Genomic DNA, 25,506 nt, shown 5'->3' on the forward strand with positions numbered 1-25,506 from the left:
TTATAGTTGCAACAGAAAGTTCTCTCACACCCTTGAGATTAGTGCTTAATTCTGTGTTATCAGGTAAGAATTATGTCTATTTGTATTATCTTACAAAACCGCTTCAAAGATTACAATAACCCAATTTGACTGGATAGTCTTGAGAAATGGTTACTTTGCTGCTTATAATGTTCATTCATTAGATTAGACAGTAAACCGGTAAAACAAGAGGAATTAACCCTCTGGGGCCTCTGGTGTTTTCTGGGCCCTGGAGGTGTTTTGACATTCTCTGACATTTGCGCTTATTTCTGTAACATTTTATAACATATCATTGCTAAAGTGTGATTACACTGTATTCAGCACAAACTCTGCTACAATAATATATGAGTAACATGCATGTAAAATTTTGTAGTTTTGAGAAAATTACATTTATGTGTGGTTTGTGAAAAAAAAATAAGTCACTGAAATAAGGCCATAAAACCTATACTGAATATTTGTTCACAAGACTTTTAAAAAATGTATATTGTAGACAAGAATGTTTGCTTCAAAACAATGTGAAAATCATCCTATCCACTCATTCACATTAAACAATATATTGATTTTAAATTTGTAGTAGGTAGTGTTTATTGTCTCCCTTAGGAGAAATTTGTTTTGGATAAGAGAACTGCTGCAAACATCAACAAACAAAACATATAACATACAACATTAACAACCAACCTACTCCTATAATCCTGCATCATAAAAACAATACCATTAAATTTTTTAAAAGTAGTAGCTTTCTAAAGACATATCTCTCATGTCTGTGTTGCAAGTATTTGCTGAGTTTCAGTTCATTTTTGAAACACATTTCAGAAAAACGTTGACAGACACTAAGACACTGTTTTTATTTTTTTATTTTACAAAAGCACAAAGTTTTGTCGTTATTGTGAGTGTATACAAATAAAGGTAGACACTTAATAGTTTCGAATGATGTATGTGTAGCCCTCTTTCTTATATGTATGACCAAAATTGACAGTATTTTGAGTCTCTTTCGGACTGATAAGAAAAAAAGTGAGGTGCTATCGCTGGTGCGACCGCCGAACCCAGGGAGTTAAATGTCTTTATCTTAAAAAAGATTTCGATAAAAGTACATGTTTAAAATGTTAAGGGGTTATGAATGTATATTACAATAGTGTTAATATTTGGAGTAAATTGTAAAAATTAGGATTTGATGATCAGTGCATCGGCACCACAAGGTTGAAATGGAGACTAATTACTTTGACTAGAACAAGAATATGATTTAGTGACTGACCATCATATCTGCTTCAGATGTTTTTTTTTTTTTTTTTTTAATTCAATGCATCGATTCATGCAATTTTTGGTTAAACTATCCAGAAGATGTCTTGAGTTTTTGCATTGTATTGCTTGATTATAGTAAACTTTCCTACCAGTGTGTGATGTTTACTGCATTATGTACCTGCCCTAACCTTTGACATTTATTTTTAATGTATTCTTTACAGAAATCTGTGAAGGTCTACGCCAAAATGAAATTCCTTTGCCTGTTTTGGCTTGTGGCCGTCAGCGTGATGGCGTGCTTCTTTGTTATAATATCATTTACTAGGTAAGGAATATTTAGTAGTGAGGAAATTTCACAAATGGACTTATTGCACAGGTGGCAACCTATCACGGTACCACGCTTGAATTCACTGAGCTTCTGCGACTCACTCTTTCACAAATGTTTGTAGAAGCAGTCTGCATGGCTAGGTGCTTGATTTTAATACACCTGTGGCCATGGAACTGATTGGAACATCTAAATCTAAATTCAGTGATTTGTAGGGGTGTCCCAATACTTTTGGCAATAGTGTATACACCTACATGCATACATGCTCAGCTTTAAGTCATTTCCCTCTTATACTTTAAAATAAACATTATTACTGTGTACTTGTACCGTTTTCTTTTTTTCATCAGTGTTAAAGAGTTCAAGAGCGAGTTTGCTGAAGAGGATGAGAAGGAGGAAAGGAAGGAAAGTGCTGGGACAGTGGTTGGAATAGACCTCGGGACGACGTACGCCTGGTGAGAATGAGTTAGATTTCATAATAAAATAATAGATTTGATTAAAAAAAAAAAGTATTTATATATATATATTATTGACAAGCACATACAATTTTCATTTACATTTTTTTTGTTAATTCATATATATTTTTTTTATTTAACAACAACAAAATAGAAATACACATTTTATAAATAATATTTTATATATTTGTTTTTTTATATATAAAATTATTACGTTTATTTTTTTATATTTAAAAAATCTATATAATGTTCACAATAAAAATGTTGAATTTATATATATATATATATATATATATACACACACATACATACATACTGTATATACTTACGTGCATACATGCTCAGCTTTAGATCATTTCTCTCATATACTTTATAATAAACATTATTACTGTGTACTTGTACTGTTTTATTTATTTTTTTTCCAGTGTTGGAGTGTTCAAGAACGGCCGTGTTGAGATCATCGCCAATGACCAGGGAAACCGCATCACTCCATCATATGTGGCCTTCACCACTGAAGGAGAGCGTCTCATTGGAGATGCTGCGAAAAACCAGCTGACCTCTAACCCTGAGAACACCGTCTTTAATACCAAGCGGTTGATCGGCCGCATGTGGGGCGACTCCACCGTGCAGCAGGACATTAAATACTTTCCTTTTAAGGTACGCCCATCTGAGAACATGTATTGTGCCAGTGCTCTGCACCCGTTTGTCTTCAATTGGGAATGTTAAACACATGCTTTGTCCATTCCAGGTTACTGAGAAGAAGAACAAGCCTCACATCCAGCTGGATATTGGATCAGGCCAAATTAAGACTTTTGCCCCTGAGGAAATCTCCGCCATGGTTCTGACTAAGATGAAGGAAACTGCAGAGGCTTACCTGGGACAGAAGGTAAAGTCTTGATTTCAGCACACAGGAAACATTGAGGCCAACAGCTGATGTCAGTTGCGTTGCAGTGAAACTCCATCTAATTCAGTTCTGCTCTTTTTAAAGGTCACACATGCTGTGGTCACTGTGCCCGCTTATTTCAATGACGCCCAGCGCCAGGCCACCAAAGACGCTGGAACCATCGCTGGTCTGAACGTCATGAGGATCATAAATGAGCCGTAAGAACCTCGTTACGCTTGCTTTGTTGTAAAACATCTCGTTTTCTTTAGTGCATCACGTTTAAATCAACACCAGTGTTATTTTAGTATCATTGATATACAAATCCGATTCCAAAAAGTTGGGACACTGTACAAATTGTGAATAAAAAAGGAATGCGATGATGTGGAAGTTTCAAATTTCAATATTTTATTCAGAATACAACATAGATGACATATCAAATGTTTAAACTGAGAAAATGTATCATTTTAAGGGAAAAATAAGTTGATTTTAAATTTCATGGCATCAACACATCTCAAAAAAGTTGGGACAAGGCCATGTTTACCACTGTGTGGCATCCCCTCTTCTTTTTATAACAGTCTGCAAACGTCTGGGGACTGAGGAGACAAGTTGCTCAAGTTTAGGAATAGGAATGTTGTCCCATTCTTGTCTAATACAGGCTTCTAGTTGCTCAACTGTTTTCTATGGGTGAAAGATCTGGACTGCAGGCTAGCCATTTCAGTACCCGGATCCTTCTTCTACGCAGCCATGATGTTGTAATTGATGCAGTATGTGGACTGGCATTGTCATGTTGGAAAATGCAAGGTCTTCCCTGAAAGAGACGACGTCTGGATGGGAGCATATGTTGTTCTAGAACTTGGATATACCTTTCAGCATTGATGGTGCCTTTCCAGATGTGTAAGCTGCCCATGCCACACGCACTCATGCAACCCCATACCATCAGAGATGCAGGCTTCTGAACTGAGCGCTGATAACAACTTGGGTTGTCTTTGTCCTCTTTAGTCCGGATGACATGGCATCCCAGTTTTCCAAAAAGAACTTCAAATTTTGATTCGTCTGACCACAGAACAGTTTTCCACTTTGCCACAGTCCATTTTAAATGAGCCTTGGCCCAGAGAAAATGCCTGCGCTTCTGGATCATGTTTAGATATGGCTTCTTTTTTGACCTATAGAGTTTTAGCCGGCAACGGCAAATGGCACGGTGGATTGTGTTCACCGACAATGTTTTCTGGAAGTATTCCTGAGCCCATGTTGTGATTTCCATTACAGTAGCATTCCTGTATGTGATGCAGTGCCGTCTAAGGGCCCGAAGATCACGGGCATCCAGTATGGTTTTCCGGCCTTGACCCTTACGCACAGAGATTGTTCCAGATTCTCTGAATCTTTGGATGATATTATGCACTGTAGATGATGATAACTTCAAACTCTTTGCAATTTTGCTCTGAGAAACTCCTTTCTGATATTGCTCCACTATTTTTCACCGCAGCACTGGGGGAATTGGTGATCCTCTGCCCATCTTGACTTCTGAGAGACACTGCCACTCTGAGAGGCTCTTTTTATACCCAATCATGTTGCCAATTGACCTAATAAGTTGAAAATTGATCCTTCAGCTGTTCCTTATATGTACATTTAACTTTTCCGGCCTCTTATTGCTACCTGTCCCAACTTTTTTGGAATGTGTAGCACTCATGAAATCCAAAATGAGCCAATATTTGGCATGACATTTCAAAATGTCTCACTTTCAACATTTGATATGTTATCTATATTCTATTGTGAATAAAAAAATAAGTTTTTTGAGATTTGTAAATTATTGCATTCCTTTTTTATTCACAATTTGTACAGTGTCCCAACTTTTTTGGAATCGGGTTTGTATGACTATTATAGTTTTTTTTTAAATTAAATTGATTTAGGTGTTATTTTTATGTTTTCCATTTAATTTTAGTTAATGTTTTAGTTTTTCTTTTTTTTTTTTCTTCTTTTTTGGTCTATAGTTTTAATTACGTTTTTTATTTGAGTTATTTTAGTACCTCGGGTTAAAAAATAAAAATAGAAAAACTAGCTGAAATAAAAGAAACAAATTTAAATGTATTTTAACTTGAGTTAAAAGTTCAGTCATTTTTGTTTGACCACCTTCCTAATATTGTGTTGGGCCCTATTTTGCTGCCAAAACAGCCCTGACCCATCGAGGCATGGGCTCCACTAGACCCCTGAAGGTGTGCTGTGGTATCTGGACCAAGATGTTAGCAGCAGATCCTTTAAGTCCTGTAAGATGCGAGGTGGAGCCTCCATGGATCCGACTTGTTTGTTCAGCACATTCCACAGATGCTCGATTGGATTGATATCTGGGGAATTTGAAGACCAAGTCAACACCTCAAACTCGTTGTTGTGCTCCTCAAAACATTCCTGAACCATTTTTGCTTTGTGGCAGGGCGCATTATCCTGCTGAAAGAGGCCACAGCCACCAGGGAATACTGTTTCCATTAAAGGGTGTACATGGTCTGCAACAATACTTAGGTAGGTGGTACGTGTCAAAGTAACATCCACATGGATGGCAGGATCCAAAGTTTCCCAGCAGAACATTGCCCAAAGCATCACACTGCCTCCACCGGCTTGCCTTCTTCCCATAGTGCATCCTGGTGCCATGTGTTCCCCAGGTAAGTGACACACACGCACCCGGCCATCCACATGATGTGATACATCAGACCAGGCCACCTTCTTCCATTGCTCCGTGGTCCATTTTAATCCTCACGTTCCCACTGTTGGCGCTTTTGGTCTTGGACAGGGGTCAGCATGGGCACCCTGACTGGTCTGTGTCTATGCAGCTCCATACACAACAAACTGTGATGCACTGTGTATTCTGACACCTTTCTATAAGAACCAGCATTAACTTCTTGAGCAATTTGAGCTACAGTAGCTTGTCTGTTGGATTGGACCACATGGGCCAGCCTTCGCTCCCCACGTGCATCAATGAGTCTTGGCCGCCCATGACCCTGTCACCGGTTCACCACTGTTCCTTCCTTGGACCACTTTTGATAGATACTGACCACTGCAGCCCGGGAACACCCCACAAGAGCTGCAGTTTTGGAGATGCTCTGACCCAGTCGTCTAGCCATCACAATTTGGCCCTTGTCAAACTCGCTCAAATCCTTACGCTTGCCCATTTTTCCTGCTTCTAACACATCAACTTTGAGGACAAAATGTTCACTTGCTGCCTAATATATCCACCCACTAACAGGTGCCGTGATGAGGAGATAATCAGTGTTATTCACTTCACCTGTCAGTGCTCATAAATGTTATGCCTGATTGGTATATACACTATATTGGGACACCCCCCCAAATCATTGAATTCAGGTGTTCCAATCACTTCCATGGTCACAGGTGTATAAAATCAAGCACCTAGGCATGCAGACTGCTTCTACAAACATTTGTGAAAGAACGGGTCACTCTCAGGAGCTCAGTAAATTGACCCTTCGCCATAAGTTTGATTGACAGGCGATCTAACCAATCATAATGCCGAATCCGCCATTTTGTCTGAAAAAGCAGTCAGGGGAGTTAGCAGATTAATGTAGGTGGACTTGAACTTGAAAAATGGTATGTACTGACATCTTTCCGTGATTAAAAATTAAAAGATTTGAAATTTGAGACTTTGTTTCATATCAAAAGTAACCTGCTCTGTCTTGTCTGTCGACGCATTGTCAGTGTCCTTTTTGCTCCACAATGTATTTTTCACTGCGTGAGAACAAGATGTGTGGTGGGAGATCGCCATGGCATGTCGGACATAGCAACAGTAACTAAAGGGGGCGAGTCTTTGTGAACAGTCAATTCAAGCATGGTACTGTGATAGGTTGCCACTGTTACATGTCTGATCTGTGTTTCCCTCCTTCATTGTGTTTTTGGTTCAGTCCTGTGACCTAGTTTTCTCCAGTATGTCTAATTAGTTATCCCATTCACCTGTGCCATTGAAATTATTTCATTATCTCCTTGTTAAGTTCCCTTTGTTTGCCATGTATATATACCCTGTGTTCTCCATTAGTATTTGTCCGTCTTCGTCTATGTATAACGTGTGTGAAATATGTATTCTGGTATTCTCTCCTGAGTTTTATTACTAAAATCCTGTTTCCTGCTCTATCTCTTCATTGTGCTTTTGGATACACACAGTTCCGAGACAGAAAGACGGACCCTCATAACGAGTAACTACGGACTTACTGGTTGTCCAGCTTCTCTGTTTGGAACAGGAGAAGCTTTCTCTCGAGGCCCACACCTGTGTATTCATTGGCCTGGTGTGCCGTACCACCTTCCCGGACTGTTCGCTGTGCACTTTCTACTTCGCCAGCTTGAACATGGAAACCAAAGGCACACCTGCCCGGTGTGGGACCTCTGGGAAATTTCATCGAGTATGTGGAGTGGGTGCTGGTGCACGATTCACCGTTTACCATTGGCCCCACGGAGCCCCACTTCAACACCGCCAGAGACCAGCCATCCACCACCTACGAACGAACCGACGGAGATGTTGCCTGTGCCCACTGCAGACCGTGGAGACCGGCCTGCCGCGATTGACGAGCCTGAACCGAGGAAGAGACTGAAGGAAGTCTTCGCCCTGTAGACCGTACCACAGCAAATGTCTGACCAGGTGCGCAACCCGGCAACACCATGGATCGCCAAGGGAGTGTTAGTGGAGATTGATGTCTTGAAGGATAGCCCCGAATACACTCCCACTGGTGTGAGTGAGTTAAGCCTGGCCTCTGGAGGATATATGGAGGAACTTAGAGACCTTTTTGAGGAGGATTTGATAGACTGGTTTGGATTGGTGATTTCCTATGCCCCTGAAGCTCCTGTATTCCCTGTATCTTCAGTGTTTCCTGAGTCTCCAGTGCCCCCTGAAGCTCCTGTGATCCCTGTATCTCCAGCGCTCCCTGTGTCTACTGAATTCCCACCCAACCTCCCTCTACCACCTCCTCATTCAACCAGTTCCTCAGCCGACCTCCGCTGCTGTCCTTCAGCCCTCTACATCTTCAACGTACTGTAAGAATCTGCAAAGTGTCTTCAGGCCATCAGCTCCTCCTAGCCCAGAGGATCCCCTGTCTCTGCCTCCAGCCTCTGGGCCCATCGCTCCACCTCGGCAGGTTGACACTTCGGCTCCACTTTGGCTCCTTCCTCCCTCGGCTCCACCGGAAACCATCGGCCATACGACTTCTCCGGGCTCCCTTGTCCCTCCGGCTTCGCCTTGGTCTGACATCGTCCTGCCAGAACCTTTGGCTCCGTCTGGCTCCACCCTCCCTATGTCCTCTGGTTCTCCGGCTCCACCTCGGACGCTCGTCGCCACGGCTCCACCTCGCTCATAGGTCTGTCAGCTCCAACAGGATCTCCATCTTCGGTGGCTGCATCATCGTCGGTCATCCCCAGGGTGGCTTATACCATCAAGTCATTGTCACCATGGCTCCTCCCGCCTTCAACGCCGCTCTGGGGCCTCGTCCTGGCTGGTCTCTGGACCACTACCTGGCATCTCCTGTTCCTGGCTCCTCAATAGTTTCTTCCACCATCTATCCACCCCATGGACTGTATTTTCTTTTTCCCTGGACCCTTTTGGATTTTCTTTTGTTCCATGCCCTTCTCGAGAACCCCTGCCCTCCCTCCCCAGTTGGTCTTGGTCTTACGGCCCGAGGACGTTTTTTAAATCCTGTTTCCTGCTTTATCTCTTCGTCGTGCTTTTGGATACATACCGTTCCATGACAGTCATCTGTGCAAAAAGTCCATTCGTGAAATTCTCACTACTATATATTCCACGGTCAACTATTTGTGGTATTATAACAAAGTGGAAGCAATTGGGAACAACAGCAACTCAAGTAAGGATAAAAGTGGTAGGCCACGAAAAAATTTACAGAGCTGGGTCAGTGCATGCTGAGGCGCACAGTGCGCAGAAGTCTCCAACTTTCTGCAGAGTCAATAGCTACAGACCTCCAAACTTCATGTGGTCTTCAGATTAGCTCAAGAACAGTGTGTAGAGAGCTTCATGGAATGTGTTTCCATGGCCGAGCAGCTGCATCCAAGCCTTACATCACAAGTGCAATGCAAAGCGTCGGATGCAGTGGTGTAAAGCACGCTGCCCCTGGATTCTAGAGCAGTGGAGACGTGTTCTCTGGAGTGACGAATCACACTTCTCTGTCTGGCAATCCGATGGATGGGTCTGGGTTTGGCGGTTGCCAGGAGAACGTTACTTGCCTGACTGCATTGTGCCAAGTATAAAGTTTTGTGGAAGGGAGATTATGGTGTGGGGTTGTTTTTCAGGGGTTGGGTTTGGCCCCTTAGTTCCAGTGAAAGGAACTCTTAATGCTTCAGCATACCAAGAAATTTAGGACAATTTCCTGCTCCCAACTTTGTGGGAACAGTTTGGGGATGGCCCCTTCCTGTTCCAACATGACTGCGCACCAGTGCACAGAGCAAGGTCCATAAAGACATGGATGAGCGAGTTTGGTGTGGAGGAACTTGACTGGCCTGCACCTCAACCTGATAGAACACCTTTGGGATGAATTAGAGCGGAGACTGCGAGCCAGGCCTTCTCGTCCAACATCACTGCCTGACCTCACAAATGCGCTTCTAGAAGAATGGTCAAAATTCCCAGAAAAACACTCCTAAACCTTGTGGAAACCCTTTCCAGAAGAGTTAAAGCTCTTATAGCTGCAAAGGGTGGAACAACTCCATATTAAACCTTACGGTTCAAGAATGGGATGTCATTAAAGTTAATGTGAAGGGCAGACGTCCCAAATATAATTTTTTTCAAGTTAGCTAAACAAATTTGAAATGTTGTGTTGTCTTTTTTTAAATATTAAAATATAAATATAGATAAAATTTATTCAATTTTAAGTAACCAATGGTTTTTTTTATTTCTCATTAGTGATTGTAACCCTGATGGATGTCTTGTGCTCTTCACAGAACTGCCGCCGCCATTGCTTACGGTCTGGACAAGAAGGACAGCAAGAACATCCTGGTGATCGATCTGGGCGGCGGCACCTTCGACGTGTCCCTGCTCACCATCGACAATGGCATGTTCAAGGTAGTGGCCACCAATGGAGATACTCACCTGGGCGGGGAAGATTTCGACCAGCGCGTCATGGAGCACTTCATTAAGCTGTACAAAAAGAAAACCGGGAAGGACGTGCGCAAGGACAGCCGTGCTGTGCAGAAGCTGCGCCGCGAAGTGGAGAGGGCCAAGAGTGTGCTGTCCACCGAGCACCTGGCACACATCGAGATTGAGTCTTTCTTCGAGGGTAAAGACTTCTCTGAAACTCTGACCCGCGCCAAGTTTGAGGAGCTCAACATGGTGAGAGCAGACACATTTGTAGCATTAACAGAAACTAAAACTGTTTTAAAAAAAAAAACATATTAATAGAAATAAAACTGGAATAAGTCTAAGCTTTCTCATCTAATATTATTTATTTTATTTTTTTAAATTTCCTTTTAGTTTTTTAATATATCCATTTAGTTTTATTCATTTTTATTTATTTAGGTACTAAATTACTAAAACTAAAATAAAAATTAAAAAGTAAATACAAATATTAGAACTAAAAGAAATTATGTGTGTGTGTGTGTGTGTGTGTGTGTGTGTGTGTGTGTGTGTGTGTGTGTGTGTGTATATATATATATATATATATATATATATATATATATATATATATATATATATATATATATATATATATATATATATATATACATACATATATATACATACTGCCAGGCAAAAAAAAAAAGTCGCTGTTTGGATTTTAATAGGCAAATACTTAAGAGTCTATAGATGGATCATTATTACAGTGATTATTATTTTTCTAGCATGTTATATGTTTGGCAACGGTTCTTTTAACCCTAAAAGATGGAGTGTGTAGCTTTTCATTTCTTAAACAACCATGTATTAAGATGTATCATGGCCATATTCCAGGATGACAATGTCAAGATTCATCAGGCTCAAATTATGAAAGAATTGTTGGGAGGGAGCATGAAGAATCATTTTCACACATGAATTGACACTCTGAGTCCAGACCTTAAATTCATTGAAAGTCTTTGGGATGTGCTGGGGTAGACTTCACAGAGTGCTCAACTCTTGCATTGTCAATACAAGATCTTGACCAAAAAATGATGCACCTCTCTATGGAATAAATGTTGTGATGTTACTTCCATCAAGAGGTTCTTCATGCTCTCTGAACCATTCTTTCACAATTTTAACCCTGGTGAATCTTGACATTGTCATCCTGGAATATGGTCATGATGTGTCTTGGTTGTTTAAGAAATGAAAAGCTACACACTCCATCTTTAAGGGTTTAAAGAACCGTTGCTAAACATATAATATGCTAGAAACATCATAATCACTGTAATAATGATCCATTTAAAGATTCTTAAGTATTTGCCTATTAAAATTCCAAACAGCTACTTTTTTTTTTGGCTGGGCAGTGTATATACAGTTGCAAGAAAAAGTAAGTGAACCACTTGCAGAATCTGTGAAAATGTGAATAATTTTAATAAAATGAGAGATCCTACAAAATGCATGTTATTTTTTATTTAGTGCTGTCCTGAGTAAGATATTTTACATAAAAGATGTTTACATTTAGTCCACAAGACAAAAAAAAAAAAAATAGCTGAATTTATTAAAATGGCCCCATTCAAAAGTATGTGAACCATTGATTCTTAATACTGTGTGTGGTTACCTCCAGTCGTAGATCATCCAGGTAACCACACACAGTATTAAGAACTAATGGTTCACATACTCATGGGGTTATTTTAATAAATTCAGCTATTTTTTTGTCTTGTGGACTATATGTAAACATCTTTTATGTAAAATATCTTACTCAGGACAGTACTACATAAAAAATAACATGCATTTTGTATGATCCCTCTTATTTTATTAAAATTATTCACATTTTCTGCAAGTGGTTCACATACTTTTTCTTGCAACTGTATATACAGGTGCTGGTCATATAATTAGAATATCATCAAAAAGTTGATTTATTTCACTAATTCCATTCAAAAAGTGAAACTTGTATATTATATTCATTCATTACACACAGACTGATATATTTCAAATGTTTATTTCTTTTAATTTTGATGATTATAACTGACAACTAAGGAAAATCCCAAATTCAGTATCTCAGAAAATTAGAATATTGTGAAAAGGTTCAATATTGAAGACACCTGGTGCCACACTCTAATCAGCTAATTAACTCAAAACACCTGCAAAGGCCTTTAAATGGTCTCTCAGTCTAGTTCTGTAGGCTACACAATCATGGGGAAGACTGCTGACTTGACAGTTGTCCAAAAGACGACCATTGACACCTTGCACAAGGAGGGCAAGACACAAAAGGTCATTGCAAAAGAGGCTGGCTGTTCACACAGCTATGTGTCCAAGCACATTAATAGAGAGGCGAAGGGAAGGAAAAGATGTGGTAGAAAAAAAGTGTACAAGCAATAGGGATAACCGCACCCTGGAGAGGATTGTGAAACAAAACCCATTCAAAAATGTGGGGGAGATTCACAAAGAGCGGACTGCAGCTGGAGTCAGTGCTTCAAGAACCACTACGCACAGACGTATGCAAGACATGGGTTTCAGCTGTCGCATTCCTTGTGTCAAGCCACTCTTGAACAACAGATGGCGTCAGAAGCGTCTCACCTGGGCTAAAGACAAAAAGGACTGGACTGCTGCTGAGTGGTCCAAAGTTATGTTCTCTGATGAAAGTAAATTTTGCATTTCCTTTGGAAATCAGGGTCCCAGAGTCTGAAGGAAACGAGGAGAGGCACACAATCCACGTTGCTTGAGGTCCAGTGTAAAGTTTCCACAGTCAGTGATGGTTTGGGGTGCCATGTCATCTGCTGGTGTTGGTCCACTGTGTTTTCTGAGGTCCAAGGTCAACGCAGCCGTATACCAGGAAGTTTTAGAGCACTTCATGCTTCCCGCTGCTGACCAACTTTATGGAGATGCAGATTTCATTTTCCAACAGGACTTGGCACCTGCACACAGTGCCAAAGCTACCAGTACCTGCTTTAAGGACCATGGTATCCCTGTTCTTAATTGGCCAGCAAACTCGCCTGACCTTAACCTCATAGAAAATCTATGGGGTATTGTGAAGAGGAAGATGCGATATGCCAGACCCAACAATGCAGAAGAGCTGAAGGCCACTATCAGAGCAACCTGGGCTCTTATAACACCTGAGCAGTGCCACAGACTGATCGACTCCATGCCACGCCGCATTGCTGCAGTAATTCAGGCAAAAGGAGCCCCAACTAAGTATTGAGTGCTGTACATGCTCATACTTTTCATGTTCATACTTTTCAGTTGGCCAAGATTTCTAAAAATCCTTTTTTTGTATTGGTCTTAAGTAATATTCTAATTTTCTGAGATACTGAATTTGGGATTTTCCTTAGTTGTCAGTTAAAATCATCAAAATTAAAAGAAATAAACATTTGAAATATATCAGTCTGTGTTTAATGAATGAATATAACATACAAGTTTCACTTTTTGGATGGAATTAGTGAAATAAATCAACTTTTTGATCATATTCTAATTATATGACCAGCACCTGTATGTATGTATGTATGTATGTATGTATGTATATATATATATATATATATATATATATATATATATATATATATATATATATATATATATATATATATATATATATATATATGCCTTCTTGACACTGTTTTTATTATAGAAGAAATATAATATTATTATATTTAAACTATAATAAAAACTAGAAGGTAAAGTTCGTTAAACTTTGATGCTGGCTTGAGAAAGCCTTAATGGGCAGCCTGAGTCGAAAGAGCCAAAGCACATGTCTGTTCGGTGTTCTGGAGCTGGCCCCACCTCAAATAAATAAATAAGTAAATCATTTCTTGTATTTAGAGCTGTAAAAAACAATTATTTTGATGATCGATTAATCTACTGAGTATTTTTTGGCTCCACTTTATATTATATGTCTTTAACCTATTGATGCTACTTACCTGTGTTGTTTCTCCGAACTCCGATTACCCTGTGTTATTCTCTTCCTGGATTCTTGTCATTCCCATCTCATTTGACTTCTACAAGAAACATTGTTTACATTCATCTACAGTGATCATAAAGGTGTGTGTGGTGCTCCGAGGTTTATTGAACTGTTTCCATTATTCATCCGCTCTGGTTGTTGTTTATTTCTTTATCTACTGTCTTTATTCTCCTCATTTGTCAATAAATGGTTTTCAACTTATATACTCACCTCTTGCATTTGAGTCTGTGTTTCCTGACAGAAGACCAGACCAAAACGGACCCAACAACCATGAGTTCACCGGGTGAAGATCCCATCAAAGAGCTTGTCGATTCTTTAAGCCGAGCTCTCACACATTCGATGTGTGCGCACTACCTAGTGGATTTTGTTTTCAAGCGTTCAAGTCATTCGCATATGCGCTGTTCTTCTTATGCTCTTTTTCATGTTGTGACTGACTGTATTCATCTAACTGCATGAACCGAACTGCGACGTCCATATCGTATGGTTCGGGATGAATAAACGTGCAGTTACACCCCTAAAAAATACATAATATTTTATTAACAATTCTAAAATAACCCATGTTTTTTGTGTATACCCTTGCAGGATTTGTTCCGCTCCACCATGAAACAAGTGCAGAAGGCTCTGGAAGATGCTGACCTGAAGAAGTCTGACATCGATGAGATCGTCTTGGTTGGCGGCTCCACTCGAATCCCCAAGATCCAGCAGCTGGTGAAAGAGTTCTTCAACGGCAAAGAGCTTTCTGGAGGAATCAACCCCAAAGAGGCCGTGGCGTATGGAGCCGCCATTCAGGCCGGAGTTCTGTCAAGACAAGAGGACACCGGTGAGTCCGTCTCCACGTCAAGAAGCTCTGAATGAAGGACAATTAATCAATTACCACTTAAGCTTCCAGCGATTATGACAACAAAATAATAAATGGGTTAAAACGATTATTGTGCTGTATTCAATTTCGCAATGATGCTCTCGTTTAGTTGTGTTATAAATCCATTGCACCACTTCTCACTTTACAGTAGTGACTTTCACCCTCCCTAAATGTTTAATAGCCTTCAGTAGGTTGTATAGAAGTGCACTACAACATTAGTGCAACATACTTTGATCTCAATTATTTTGATTTAGGGTACGTTTACATGACAACTTATTTTTACATTATTTACTTTAAATAATGAAAAAAAGAATAAAACATACATACATACATATACATTATATATTATATATATATATATATATATATATATAAGTTTTATTCTTTTTTATGGTAAATTGTATTGAAAGTTTAAGGAACTGCACTAATAAAAAAAATAAAAAAATGAAAGTTCAAAAATTCATTGTTTCCAAAGTTAACGATTAATTGTGTTAAATCATGATCTCAATACTGACCAAAATCATCTTGATTATGATTTTGCCTTAGTCAACCTTTTTTTGTGAGATGATTTCATGACTGAATCCTGTTGATCAGAGGACCTGGTGCTTCTGGACGTGTGCTCTTTTACCCTTGGCATTGAGACCGTTGGAGGAGAGATGACCAAGCTTATTTCCAGGAACACCGGCGTGCCCATAAAGAAATCCAAGCCCTTCACTACCGCTTCTGACAACCAGCTAGCCGTGACCATCCAAGTTTATGAAGGTAAGCCAAAGATTTGTAGCGTCAAAACCGACTGTCTCTTTTTTAATTACACTTGAAAATGGCCATGGTAGCTGACATTGTGGAAAAACACAAACATGCATATGTTTTGCTACACCTTAGGGTGTTTCATAAGCCATCTTTAATCTTCAGAATAGAATCGGTTCTAGTTCTCACGCTCTCTCTCCCTGTTTCCAGGTGAGCATCCCCTGACCAAGGATAACTATCTTCTGGGAACCTTTGACCTGACCGGCATCCGTCCTGCACCCAGCGGCGTCCCTCAGATCGAGGTCACCTTTCAGATCGACGCGAATGGCATCCTCCACGTCACGGCCGAGGACAAAGGCACGGGAAACAAGAACAAGATCACCATCACCAATGCCCATAACCGCCTGACACCCAAAGACATAGAGCGCATGGTGAATGACGCAGAAAAGTTTGCCGAAGATGACAAGAAGCTGAAGGAGCGCATCGACGCCCGCAATGAGCTGGAGAACTACGCCTACTCTCTGAAGAACCAGATCGGCGACAAGAAGAAGCTCGGCGGCAAGCTGTCATCCGAAGATAAAGAGGCCATCGAGAAGGCGGTCGAGAAGATCGAGTGGTTGGAGTCTCATCAGGAAGCAGAACTCGAAGACTTCCAGGCCAAGAAGAAGGAGCTGGAGGAGGTCGTGCAGCCCATCGTGAGCAAGCTGTACGGCAGTGCGGGCGGCCCACCACCAGAAGAGGGCGACGAGCAGGGCGAAAAGGACGAGTTGTAGATCGTCCAGTGACTCTGTTCAGTTGCGTCGATGCCCTCGCCTCTCTAGAAGTGGCACTGGTGTACATATTGAACATTTTAGTATGAACTGGGTGACCATGAAGCCACGGATCTCTTCGGGAAAAACTTGTGGGGTGCTTTAAAGAGTTGCATTTGTTTTCTTATTTACACTCTGGTGGAGATTTAGTCAGCCTGGTTTGAGGCTTGATGCTGCTACTCTCAGGCAGTTCTGGGAGGGAGGGAGGGGGTTCTAGGTAAATTTCTATGTGACATATGAAAAGTTATTAAACAATTAAAAGTTTGATACAAAATTACCATGTGAGTGTATGTGTGTGTGAGTCAAGTCACCTTTATTTATATAGAACTTTACAATGCAGATTGTTTCAAAGCAGCTTTACAGTGATAATAGGAACATAATTTTGGCTGTACAACAGCTCTAGATGAAAATAGTGTCATTGTCCAGCTTAAAGGGGACAATGTGTGTATCACACACAGTTTCTGCCAATCTCATGTTAATCTTGAGTACATATAGAGTAACAATGCATCCTTCATACCTCCGAAAAGTCTTTAGTTTTGTCATATTTATAAAAGATAGATTCACTAAACCGAGTCTTTCCGGATCCTGGAGGCATGACTGCCGTCAGTGCCGTGGGCAGAGCTAAAGAGCGTGTGCAGCTTCTGCGATGTCTGCTAGCTGCGACATCATTATAAATACAAAGGGAACAAAAGCGTTCGTGTTGTTTACATTATATGCTCTTGCGCACCAATTGCCAACAAAACACAGACATCTGATGCAGCTTTACTCACTTGTTTAAAAAGTATTCATCACCGAAATCCCGGGAACAAACAAACATACGTGCACAACTCCGTTGCTGCCCCGGAAAAACAACCTTCATCCACTGTTCCCTCAACGCTGGGTTCTTTGGGAAGCTGAAAAAGGTAATTTTTCCCTCACAACCAAAAACACACTCCTTTGGTGACAGGAGCTGTGTCTCATTTCGGAGGCTGCGTCCTTCGGAGATCGCATTTAAATACTTCATCAAGGATGTCATATTTAAAAAAAGTAACCATAATAAAATTGACTGATATTCATTGTGAGGTGTGAAATACTGTAATTTCTTTCTTACGTTGCAATCTAACGGTTATTTTTTCTTAAATGAGACCGATGATGTATGCAGCCTTCAAAGGGTCTTGTTCTGGGTGATGTGTGTGTTCACGCTTATCAGGGAGAAGTGCCTATACAAGGAATTCCGACCTTTGTTATGTGATAAAGGGCCATACTAGAGAAAACTCTCCAAAACCTGTACCGAAACCAGAAGTAGTCATTTGTAACAGAAATACTCTGTCATATGTCCAACTCGTGTTTTGAAACTTTGGCCATGTTTAGCATGAGAATCCAACTCTTCAACAGTGTAAATAAGTCAAAATGCATGAAATAGCATTACACCCCCCCTTTAAGTAAGTTCAGTATTTATTCATATTAAATTTAGTTCATTTATCTATACAGAAGCTCTGGAGAAAACAGTGATGTCATCGTTCAGCTCAGTTCAGTTCACATGCAATGGTGTAAATGCAGGCAGATCAATAATATTGTTGAATATTAAGTGTCCCTTACTAAGCAAGCTAGAGGCAACAGTGGCAAAAAAAAAACGAACAAAAAAAACAAACCTTGGCAGAAACCAGACTCAGTCAGGGGGCCAGTTTTCCTCTGGCCAACAAACGAACAATGCATAATTATGGTTCAAGCAGCGTTACAGGTCAGAAGTCAGATTGGGATCGGAACAGTCAAAATATTTAATCCAGTTCCATCTGGTTGAAGATCGGATTTATCACGATCATGACTACGGTAAACCTCAGGATAAACAGAGATACTATTATTAGCGTAGATACCATTCTTCTCATGATGTAACAAGTACATCAGGCATTATAGGAAGTGTTCTTGGCTCCGGCTGACCTAATTTATGCAGCCTAACAATCCTTTAATGGATGTGAAAACAAACTGATTATGTGTTATGTGTATGCCAGGTTAAAGAGATGTGTTTGTAGTCTAGATTTAAACTGACAGAGTGTGTCTGCTTCCCGAACAATGCTAGGATGACTGTTCCAAAGTTTAGGTGCTAAATAGGAAAATGATCTACCACCTGTGGTTGATTTTGATGTTCTAAGTTTTATCAACTGTCCAGAATTCTGAGATCACAATAGACGTGAAGGACTATAATGCGTTAAAGGGTTAGTTTACCCAAAAATTAGATTTCTCTCATTAAGTACTCATCCAAATGTCGTCCCAAACCTGTAAGACCTTCATTTATCTTCAGAACACAAATTAAAATATTTTTGATGAAATCCAAGGGTTTCTTAACCATTAGTACAAAGTACTATACATAGTATACCTTCTCTTTTCAACAGGTCAGGTCAGCCCCAAAATCTTTTCCAATTGTCTATGAACCCTATATTATTCTACGGACACTACTTGGACAGTCAGCCATTGAGTGATGATATTCTGCTAAGTGCCTCATCACTCCGGCAAACAGAGAGTGGTCCAGAACAAATTGCAGTGTCTGACATCGTACTTGCAAGTTCACACACCTCTTTAATGTTAACTTTTAAATTTGCCTTGATGTCAGGTGCTCTGCCTCCCGGCAAACGTGACTATGGTGGCTGGTGTCTCTATTTTAACGTTCCGTGTAATATCATCACCAATAACTAGGGCACATTTAACAGAATTCTCAGTGGGTGCATCACTTCTCTGCCAGCCTGAATATTTCCCTGCATTTATGACATGTAAATCCCTCATCGACAATCGCGCTCGGGCTCGGTTCAAGGCAACCATGCCTAGTGTGAGTACACCCTAACAGTGAACATCTAAACATGAAGATGACATGACTCACCGTGTTTATTGACTGATTCTGGCTTACCACAGTTGTTTGATGGACTCGTAGAAAAAGGAGCATGAAAGAGAAAAAAGATGGTAAACACGGATGACAAGTTAACAGGCACGCGTTATGCAAGCGATAGCAATTTAAATTAAAAGCTAGCAATGTCAAATTAATGTGATAGGCAATACTAGACAATATCAGATATATGGTGATGAGTAAGTTATATTTAGCAATATAAACAAGGAATTATAGTAATTAGAGATTTAAAACATGGTTATACAGAGTAACAGATGCAAACCACTCAGCAGCGAGGCAGACAGGAGCAATCGATCAGACCAGAGTGTGTTTGTGAGAGTGTGAGTGAGTATGCATGAGTGAGTATGTGAGGAATTTAATCTAACCAAATGTCAAAAACAAAGAATACAGAAGAGATAGACATAGCAGAACAAAGCAATCATATACAAAGCAGAACTAAATAAACACTGTCTTTTATTGACTTTCAGATGTGCAACAATACAGTCATTTACAAAATAATTTCATCAGAACACCACAAAAACACTTCAGTGCTGTGGTTTAGTATGAAGCATAAACGTCAGGTATAGGTAGAGTAAGACCTGGTTGTTCATAAATGCAGAGAATTCAATCAGTCTGTTTTTTGGAGTCCGTGCTGCTAAATATCTTGCAGTGCAGATAGGCGAATTTCTCGGCATGTGAGCGACGCAGCAAGGGAAACCATTCCCAGTGCGGCAACTCTACAACTCTGTATCCGGCCAGCGCAAGTTGCCTCCGCTTCAGTGCATGGAAACCAAGCAGCTGCTTAGTCCTGTAGCAATACTGATTCCTATTAGTCACTTGAACAGCAAGTCTCTGAATAGATGGTTTGGAATCATCCAAGCGAGATGAGCGCTTCCCAGATTTGGTCAACGCCATCAGAAGATTGTCTGTCAAATCGACACCAACACTGAAAATGCTTTCTCTCACAAGAACCGGTTCAACTTTGTGAACAGCTGGCTTTTGGACAAACTTGTTGGACGACTTCTGGGAATTAGTTAGTTGGGCTACTAGGTCATCAGTTATGGATACTCCAGAGAGTGTTTGTTCCCAGTTTTGAGAGGGGAGATTTTGGCGACAAGCTCCGGGGGACACAGGAACAGGTTGGTCGTTTTGGTCTAAGTGCACTTCTAGGTCAATAGAGCGCAAATGCGGAAGTATCATGTGTTTGCGTACAAACATCTCTCCACCTAGAAGTTTCTGCAACACAGCTTCAGCCTCAAGCACCTCAGGCTTCTGGCAGATATCTGATTGAGCAAAATCCCATAGTTGCTTAGTCATTTCTTCCCTCATTGCGTGACTAAGTCTTGGGACCGTCGACTCGGGTAACTCCAGGCCAACAGTTCCATCTAAGGTGAATAAGTCTTTCTTCAATTCAAGCTCCTGGGAATTACAAGCCTTGTTGACGAACTCTGCACTTAAAGCCAGACTGAGCAAGTCTTGGGGAAACAGACCAGCAAAAGCAAGACCGAGCAGACCTGTCAGCAGATGCTCAGGGAATCGCTGAAACTCAAGTTGACGTTCTCGTAAGATCTCAATGAGACAGGGATAAAGTTTGGGACATTGGTTGGGAAGAACTCCTAACGTTCCAAAGGCCCAAAGCATCTTTGCAGCATCTTTACTCCTGCACCGACTGACCACATTGGGAAGTTGTTCGGCCACAGCCAGGAGTATGCGCTCATCCCGGTAGTGCAGAGCGGAGCAAGCCAAGACAACGTGCATGAGGCCTTGAACCTCCATCCGCGGAGCCCGTCGAGGCACCTCCGATCCCATGGCCTCCAACCACGGAAGATGGTCTAGATAGCTAAATCGCATAAGCTTCATCACATTGGCGATCCCGAAATCACTCATATCCTTGACTACAGCAAGCGTCCTGTCCACAAGCCGGCGTGTCGCTCTTTCGGACAGGGTGATCTGTGATTTGAAGAGGCCTAAGCAAATGGCGCCCAGTTCTTCAGGCTTCAACTGCTCCAAATGACGCATAAGTAATGACTCAACGGGTTGAACGAGGGTATCCGGACATCTCCTTCCTTCTCCAATGATGTACAAGAGCTGAACCAGCTCTGGAAGACCCAGCTGGTTGAAGTTTCGAATCACGTTGTCAAAGAGTCTCTCGCGGTACCGAGGAACAGATCGACCGAGGCATCGCCACAAGTCGGCGGTGAGCAGCAACTGGTGAAGCTCCATTTCACTTGCTCTCTGGCAGAACTCAGTTTCGAACAATCCCAGTATGCTATGGGATTGAGGCAATCCCAAGTTCACAAAGGACCTCAGCGCGTCTAATAACTGCGGCAACGTGAAGTTTGGCAGGATCTCGGCGCTGTACTGCAGTAGCGCGTTGAACCGCGTGTCTCTCCTCACAACCGCGATCTGTTCATGGGGAATCTGGCTGAGTTTGCACAAGAAACTAGTTGCGTCTGGAGGTCCCATGTTGCCTTTTAGGACCGTGACTTTTTCAAGGACTAGCAAGGCTTCATTGAGGTTTAAAGTGGACGAGCGGTGGGAGATGTCATGTGCCATGTTGCGGTATTCAGGCCGACATCTCTGAAAGGCTCGTGGGTCACCGTTGACACGTGGCCCTTTGGTGGCTATTTTGGCTGATTCAGCTCTGTTTAACAGCATATTCTTGGTGCTGGAGAGCCGTCGTGAGGAGGAGCTAATATGGTACGGGTTGCACTGGTGGAAAGTTGTGTTTAAGGGTAGACTATAGGACAATCCTTCAATTTCTAAGTGGCCAGCCGTAGAGGAACATGCCGTCGGTGTCTGGTAGTAAGCCGAGGGCTTGTACACCAGTGTGCTTTCCGTTTCTTCTTCTTCTTCTCTCTTTTGCTCTCCATTTTCCAATTTTGATGACAAACGTTGGGCTCTAAAGATGAAGACGCGCTGTACATGGGCATAAAGATGACGCTTTGCCACATGATGAAACAGCACCGTTGCAGACATCAACAGCAGACACTGGAAAAGATCATAAAAAGAGTTTTATGTTTAAATTTAAAGATCAAGTGTTTGAGAAGAATGTGTCAGTTATATAAACATTTGAAATTCCAGGTAAGTATGATTGTGTTAAATCATTAAAGTTGGCATGAAATGGAAATTGCGATCATTTCTTATTTTCTACCTGATGTGATCTAATGTTCTGATTAAAGTCGCCATGAAAACAAAATTGACGATTCTTGTTTTTTATATGGATTATTGCAATGTTTATTAAGAATGATTTATCTGTGCACATCATTTTAAATTCATGTTCCTCGTAATCTTGAATCAAAATAACTTCCCCTTCCTCTTTGCAGCGACATCTCTTCACTTCTCTGAGGACGTGGGCGGGGCAACCTGTCACTCACATGAGATCCACCAATAGCAAACCACAACCATCCAATCAATTCCCCACGGACAAAATCAAGCCCCGCCAAACATTTGTTCTTGTTCCAGAAGCGGATGTGTCACAAAAGGGAAGAAAAGTCAACTAGAGCAACTTCCGTTTCATGTCAAATTTAAAGTAATAATAAAGAAATGTGTCCAAAAGTGAAAAGTTAACATCTTTACCCTTTATTCTAATACTATTAAAATTTTGTCAAAGATTTAGTAAGCATATTGCGTAGTTGTGCTGTTACTGTATTTGTTAATCTTTGTTAATGTTATAGGGCCCTATGATTTCCGCGATGCAGAAAACGCGGACGGAATCACGGAATCCAGTCATAAAAACAGAATTTAGTATATAACGCGGAATGTCACGTGCGACGCTTGCAGTGTTTTCATCCTCTGTCGCCTCACCATATGAGGAAATGAACGCACGAAATTCATATCCAGAGCCGCTCTCAAAGTCACTTTATCATCATTTAACCGCTTCATTTGAGAAAACTATCGTCATAAACACAGAGAAACTCAAAGCTCTCAGCAACCCGTCAAAATAAAAGTTCGATTTAACTTGACAGAAACATATATTAGTGTTGTACAGTAGAATAGATAAATTAATTTAATGATAAATTATTAAAACTATATTTTTAAGGAATAATCTCAGTTTTTCTTCCATGTTTCAATTTTAACAGTAAAGCTCTGTTGTGCAGCACATTTGACCAAAAAAAAATGTTTAATTTCATGATTAAAAGATAAATTAAATGGTATGCGTTCATTTGATTACCGGAAAAATTAAAATACGCAACCGAATTTCTGAAAAAACAAAACATTTCATAAAAATAAATTTTTAATTAATAAATTTTGTTGTTTTTAAGAATTCAATTAATTAGACATGCTTTTTGATTATTAAAATGTAATTAAACCATTATGGAACCAAATGGAATCCAGAAAAGTTAAAACAGAAAACAGAATTTTGTAAAAATAAAACAGAATATGAGGGGAAAGAATAAAATGTATATTATAGGACCTTAAAAAAAATAATTTTTTGTTAATTTTTTAATAAATTGTTGGTATATTGGATACGTTTCATTATTTCAATTAATTAGACATGCTTTTTGATTACTAATATTTAATAAACCATTAAAATGGAGTCCAAAAAAAAAAAAAAAAAAAAAAAAAAAACGGAATCCAGAAAACTTAAAATGGAAAAAACGGAATTTGGGAAAAAATAAAACGGATTTCATAGGGCTCTAATGTTAGTTAATAAAAATACAGCTGTTCATATTGTTCATGTTAGTTTACAGTGCATTAAATAATGTTAACAAATACAACTTTTGATTTTAATAATGTATTAGTAAATGTTGAAATTAACAAAGATTAATGAATGCTGTAGAAATGCAGTTCATTATTAGTTAATGTAGTTAGCTAATGTTAACTAATGAACCTTATTTGTAAAGTGTTAGCAAATTTGTTTAGATTAGCAGTCTGATAAACTCATTTTACAAGTATAATAAACAAAAATGACTGTTTGAGAATTGTGCATTTTTTCACCTTACTATTATTTTTTATTGGTTGTTTAATATTTCTTCCTTATTATGAAAACACTACACTGGAAGTTCCTGTTTTAAGTCTTGATTTGTCTTTTTTTTTTTAAATATCGCAATAAATATCGTATTGTGGACTTTACATCGAGGTATTATCGTCCGTAAGATTTTGATATCGTTACATGTTTTTTCCTGTCAGCTTTTTGTTGTATATGCATTTTTTTTTTTGCATATTAACATAAAACCAGTAGCTGTAGTAGTTTGCCTTTTTTTGCCAAATAATTTTGTCAGATAAATACCTTAACCAAGTTTAGTGTGGTTTGTTCTGCCTTCACATTTAAAATATTTAAAAAGTAATATAAAATATTTTTTTTCATATTTTGATGGTTTAATCAAACTTGTAGGGTCAGTAAATCACTTTTGGCTGCTACTGTAGATCTAATATTTTGATTAAAGATTATGAAGGCGCATTAATTAAAAAAAATTGTAATGAGCACGGATACATCATTTATAATAAACACTGCAATATCCCATGAAAAATAAGAATCAGTCGTTGTTCATTTTGTGGCGATTTTACATTTGGGTCTGTGAATGCTTTTACAAGACCTAAAATATAATGCTATTTTTTGTCAGCATTTACTATCAATAGCGTTCACGATCATTTAAAGGAAAAGATCAAAATTTCCATTTTGGAACAAAACTTCGTCCATTAATATTAGTTTTAATGTAGTGTAAAAACTGAACGACACCGAAGAGATCATAAACAGACCAAAAAACCGTGACAACAAATTTATTTCGTTTCGTCGAAACAAGAATGAATCCCCAGTTGTACTGAAATTCACATGGAATTTCGCAAAAATAAAGGCTTTTTGTGATTGCAGTTTTTAAGAAAGAAAATCAAAAGTGAGATAACTAAAGGCTTATGTCCGTGTGGCGAAACGTCTTTACTCAATCATAAAATACTGCGTGTCCTTGACAGCAGCGAAACTCATTCAGTCACATTCATCAGTTAAATAACACACTGAACACAACACAGACTGAGCGCAAATGACTGTGAAAATGATAAACGTACCTTCAGCGCGTGTAGTCTTCAAGCAGAGTATTTATCTCATAAGGATACAGCGCAGAAACACTCACTTGTGTGCTGAATCCACATTCTCAGCATGCGTAAGGCAGATATCATGCGCGGTAAGGAGGCTCGTAGGAGACAAAAATGAAACGCGAAATCGCATAATAAAAGTATGTCCGAATTCACAGTAAATAATAAATTATATATATATATATATATATATATATGTATATATATGTGTGTGTGTGTGTGTGTGTGTATATATATATATATATATATATATATATATA

The 25,506-nt window shown here is 39.8% G+C and overlaps 2 protein-coding genes across 2 annotated transcripts; one reads left to right on the forward strand and one right to left on the reverse strand.

Moving 5' to 3' along the window:
• Positions 1 to 2,456: 2,456 nt before the first annotated feature.
• On the forward strand, positions 2,457 to 16,446 carry LOC127512732 (endoplasmic reticulum chaperone BiP-like). Its single transcript, XM_051893940.1, has 7 exons — positions 2,457 to 2,688; positions 2,780 to 2,917; positions 3,020 to 3,132; positions 9,842 to 10,229; positions 14,527 to 14,764; positions 15,398 to 15,565; positions 15,761 to 16,446. The coding sequence occupies exons 1-7, from the start codon at positions 2,638 to 2,640 to the stop codon at positions 16,321 to 16,323; spliced, it is 1,659 nt and encodes a 552-aa protein (XP_051749900.1). The 5' UTR covers positions 2,457 to 2,637; the 3' UTR covers positions 16,324 to 16,446.
• Positions 16,447 to 19,670: 3,224 nt separating this feature from the next.
• Positions 19,671 to 25,346, reverse strand: LOC127513375 (FAST kinase domain-containing protein 5, mitochondrial-like). Its single transcript, XM_051895089.1, has 2 exons — positions 25,220 to 25,346; positions 19,671 to 22,204 (listed from the first exon to the last, which is right to left on the reverse strand). The coding sequence occupies exon 2, from the start codon at positions 22,190 to 22,192 to the stop codon at positions 19,838 to 19,840; it is 2,355 nt and encodes a 784-aa protein (XP_051751049.1). The 5' UTR covers positions 22,193 to 22,204; positions 25,220 to 25,346; the 3' UTR covers positions 19,671 to 19,837.
• Positions 25,347 to 25,506: the final 160 nt, after the last annotated feature.

The sequence above is a fragment of the Ctenopharyngodon idella genome, chromosome 5 (genome assembly GCF_019924925.1).
Source record: "Ctenopharyngodon idella isolate HZGC_01 chromosome 5, HZGC01, whole genome shotgun sequence".
Classification (NCBI taxonomy): Eukaryota; Metazoa; Chordata; class Actinopteri; order Cypriniformes; family Xenocyprididae; genus Ctenopharyngodon; species Ctenopharyngodon idella.

Bases quoted from the DNA above. Each gene is read 5' to 3' on its own strand.
- LOC127512732 (XM_051893940.1), top strand. From the start codon at position 2,638: ATGTGGGGCGACTCCACCGTGCAGCAGGACATTAAATACTTTCCTTTT. The intron at 2,918-3,019 runs GTAAAGTCTTGA...CTCTTTTTAAAG, and splicing joins AGGCTTACCTGGGACAGAAG to GTCACACATGCTGTGGTCAC. The intron at 15,566-15,760 runs GTAAGCCAAAGA...CCCTGTTTCCAG, and splicing joins GACCATCCAAGTTTATGAAG to GTGAGCATCCCCTGACCAAG.
- LOC127513375 (XM_051895089.1), bottom strand. From the start codon at position 22,192: ATGTCTGCAACGGTGCTGTTTCATCATGTGGCAAAGCGTCATCTTTAT.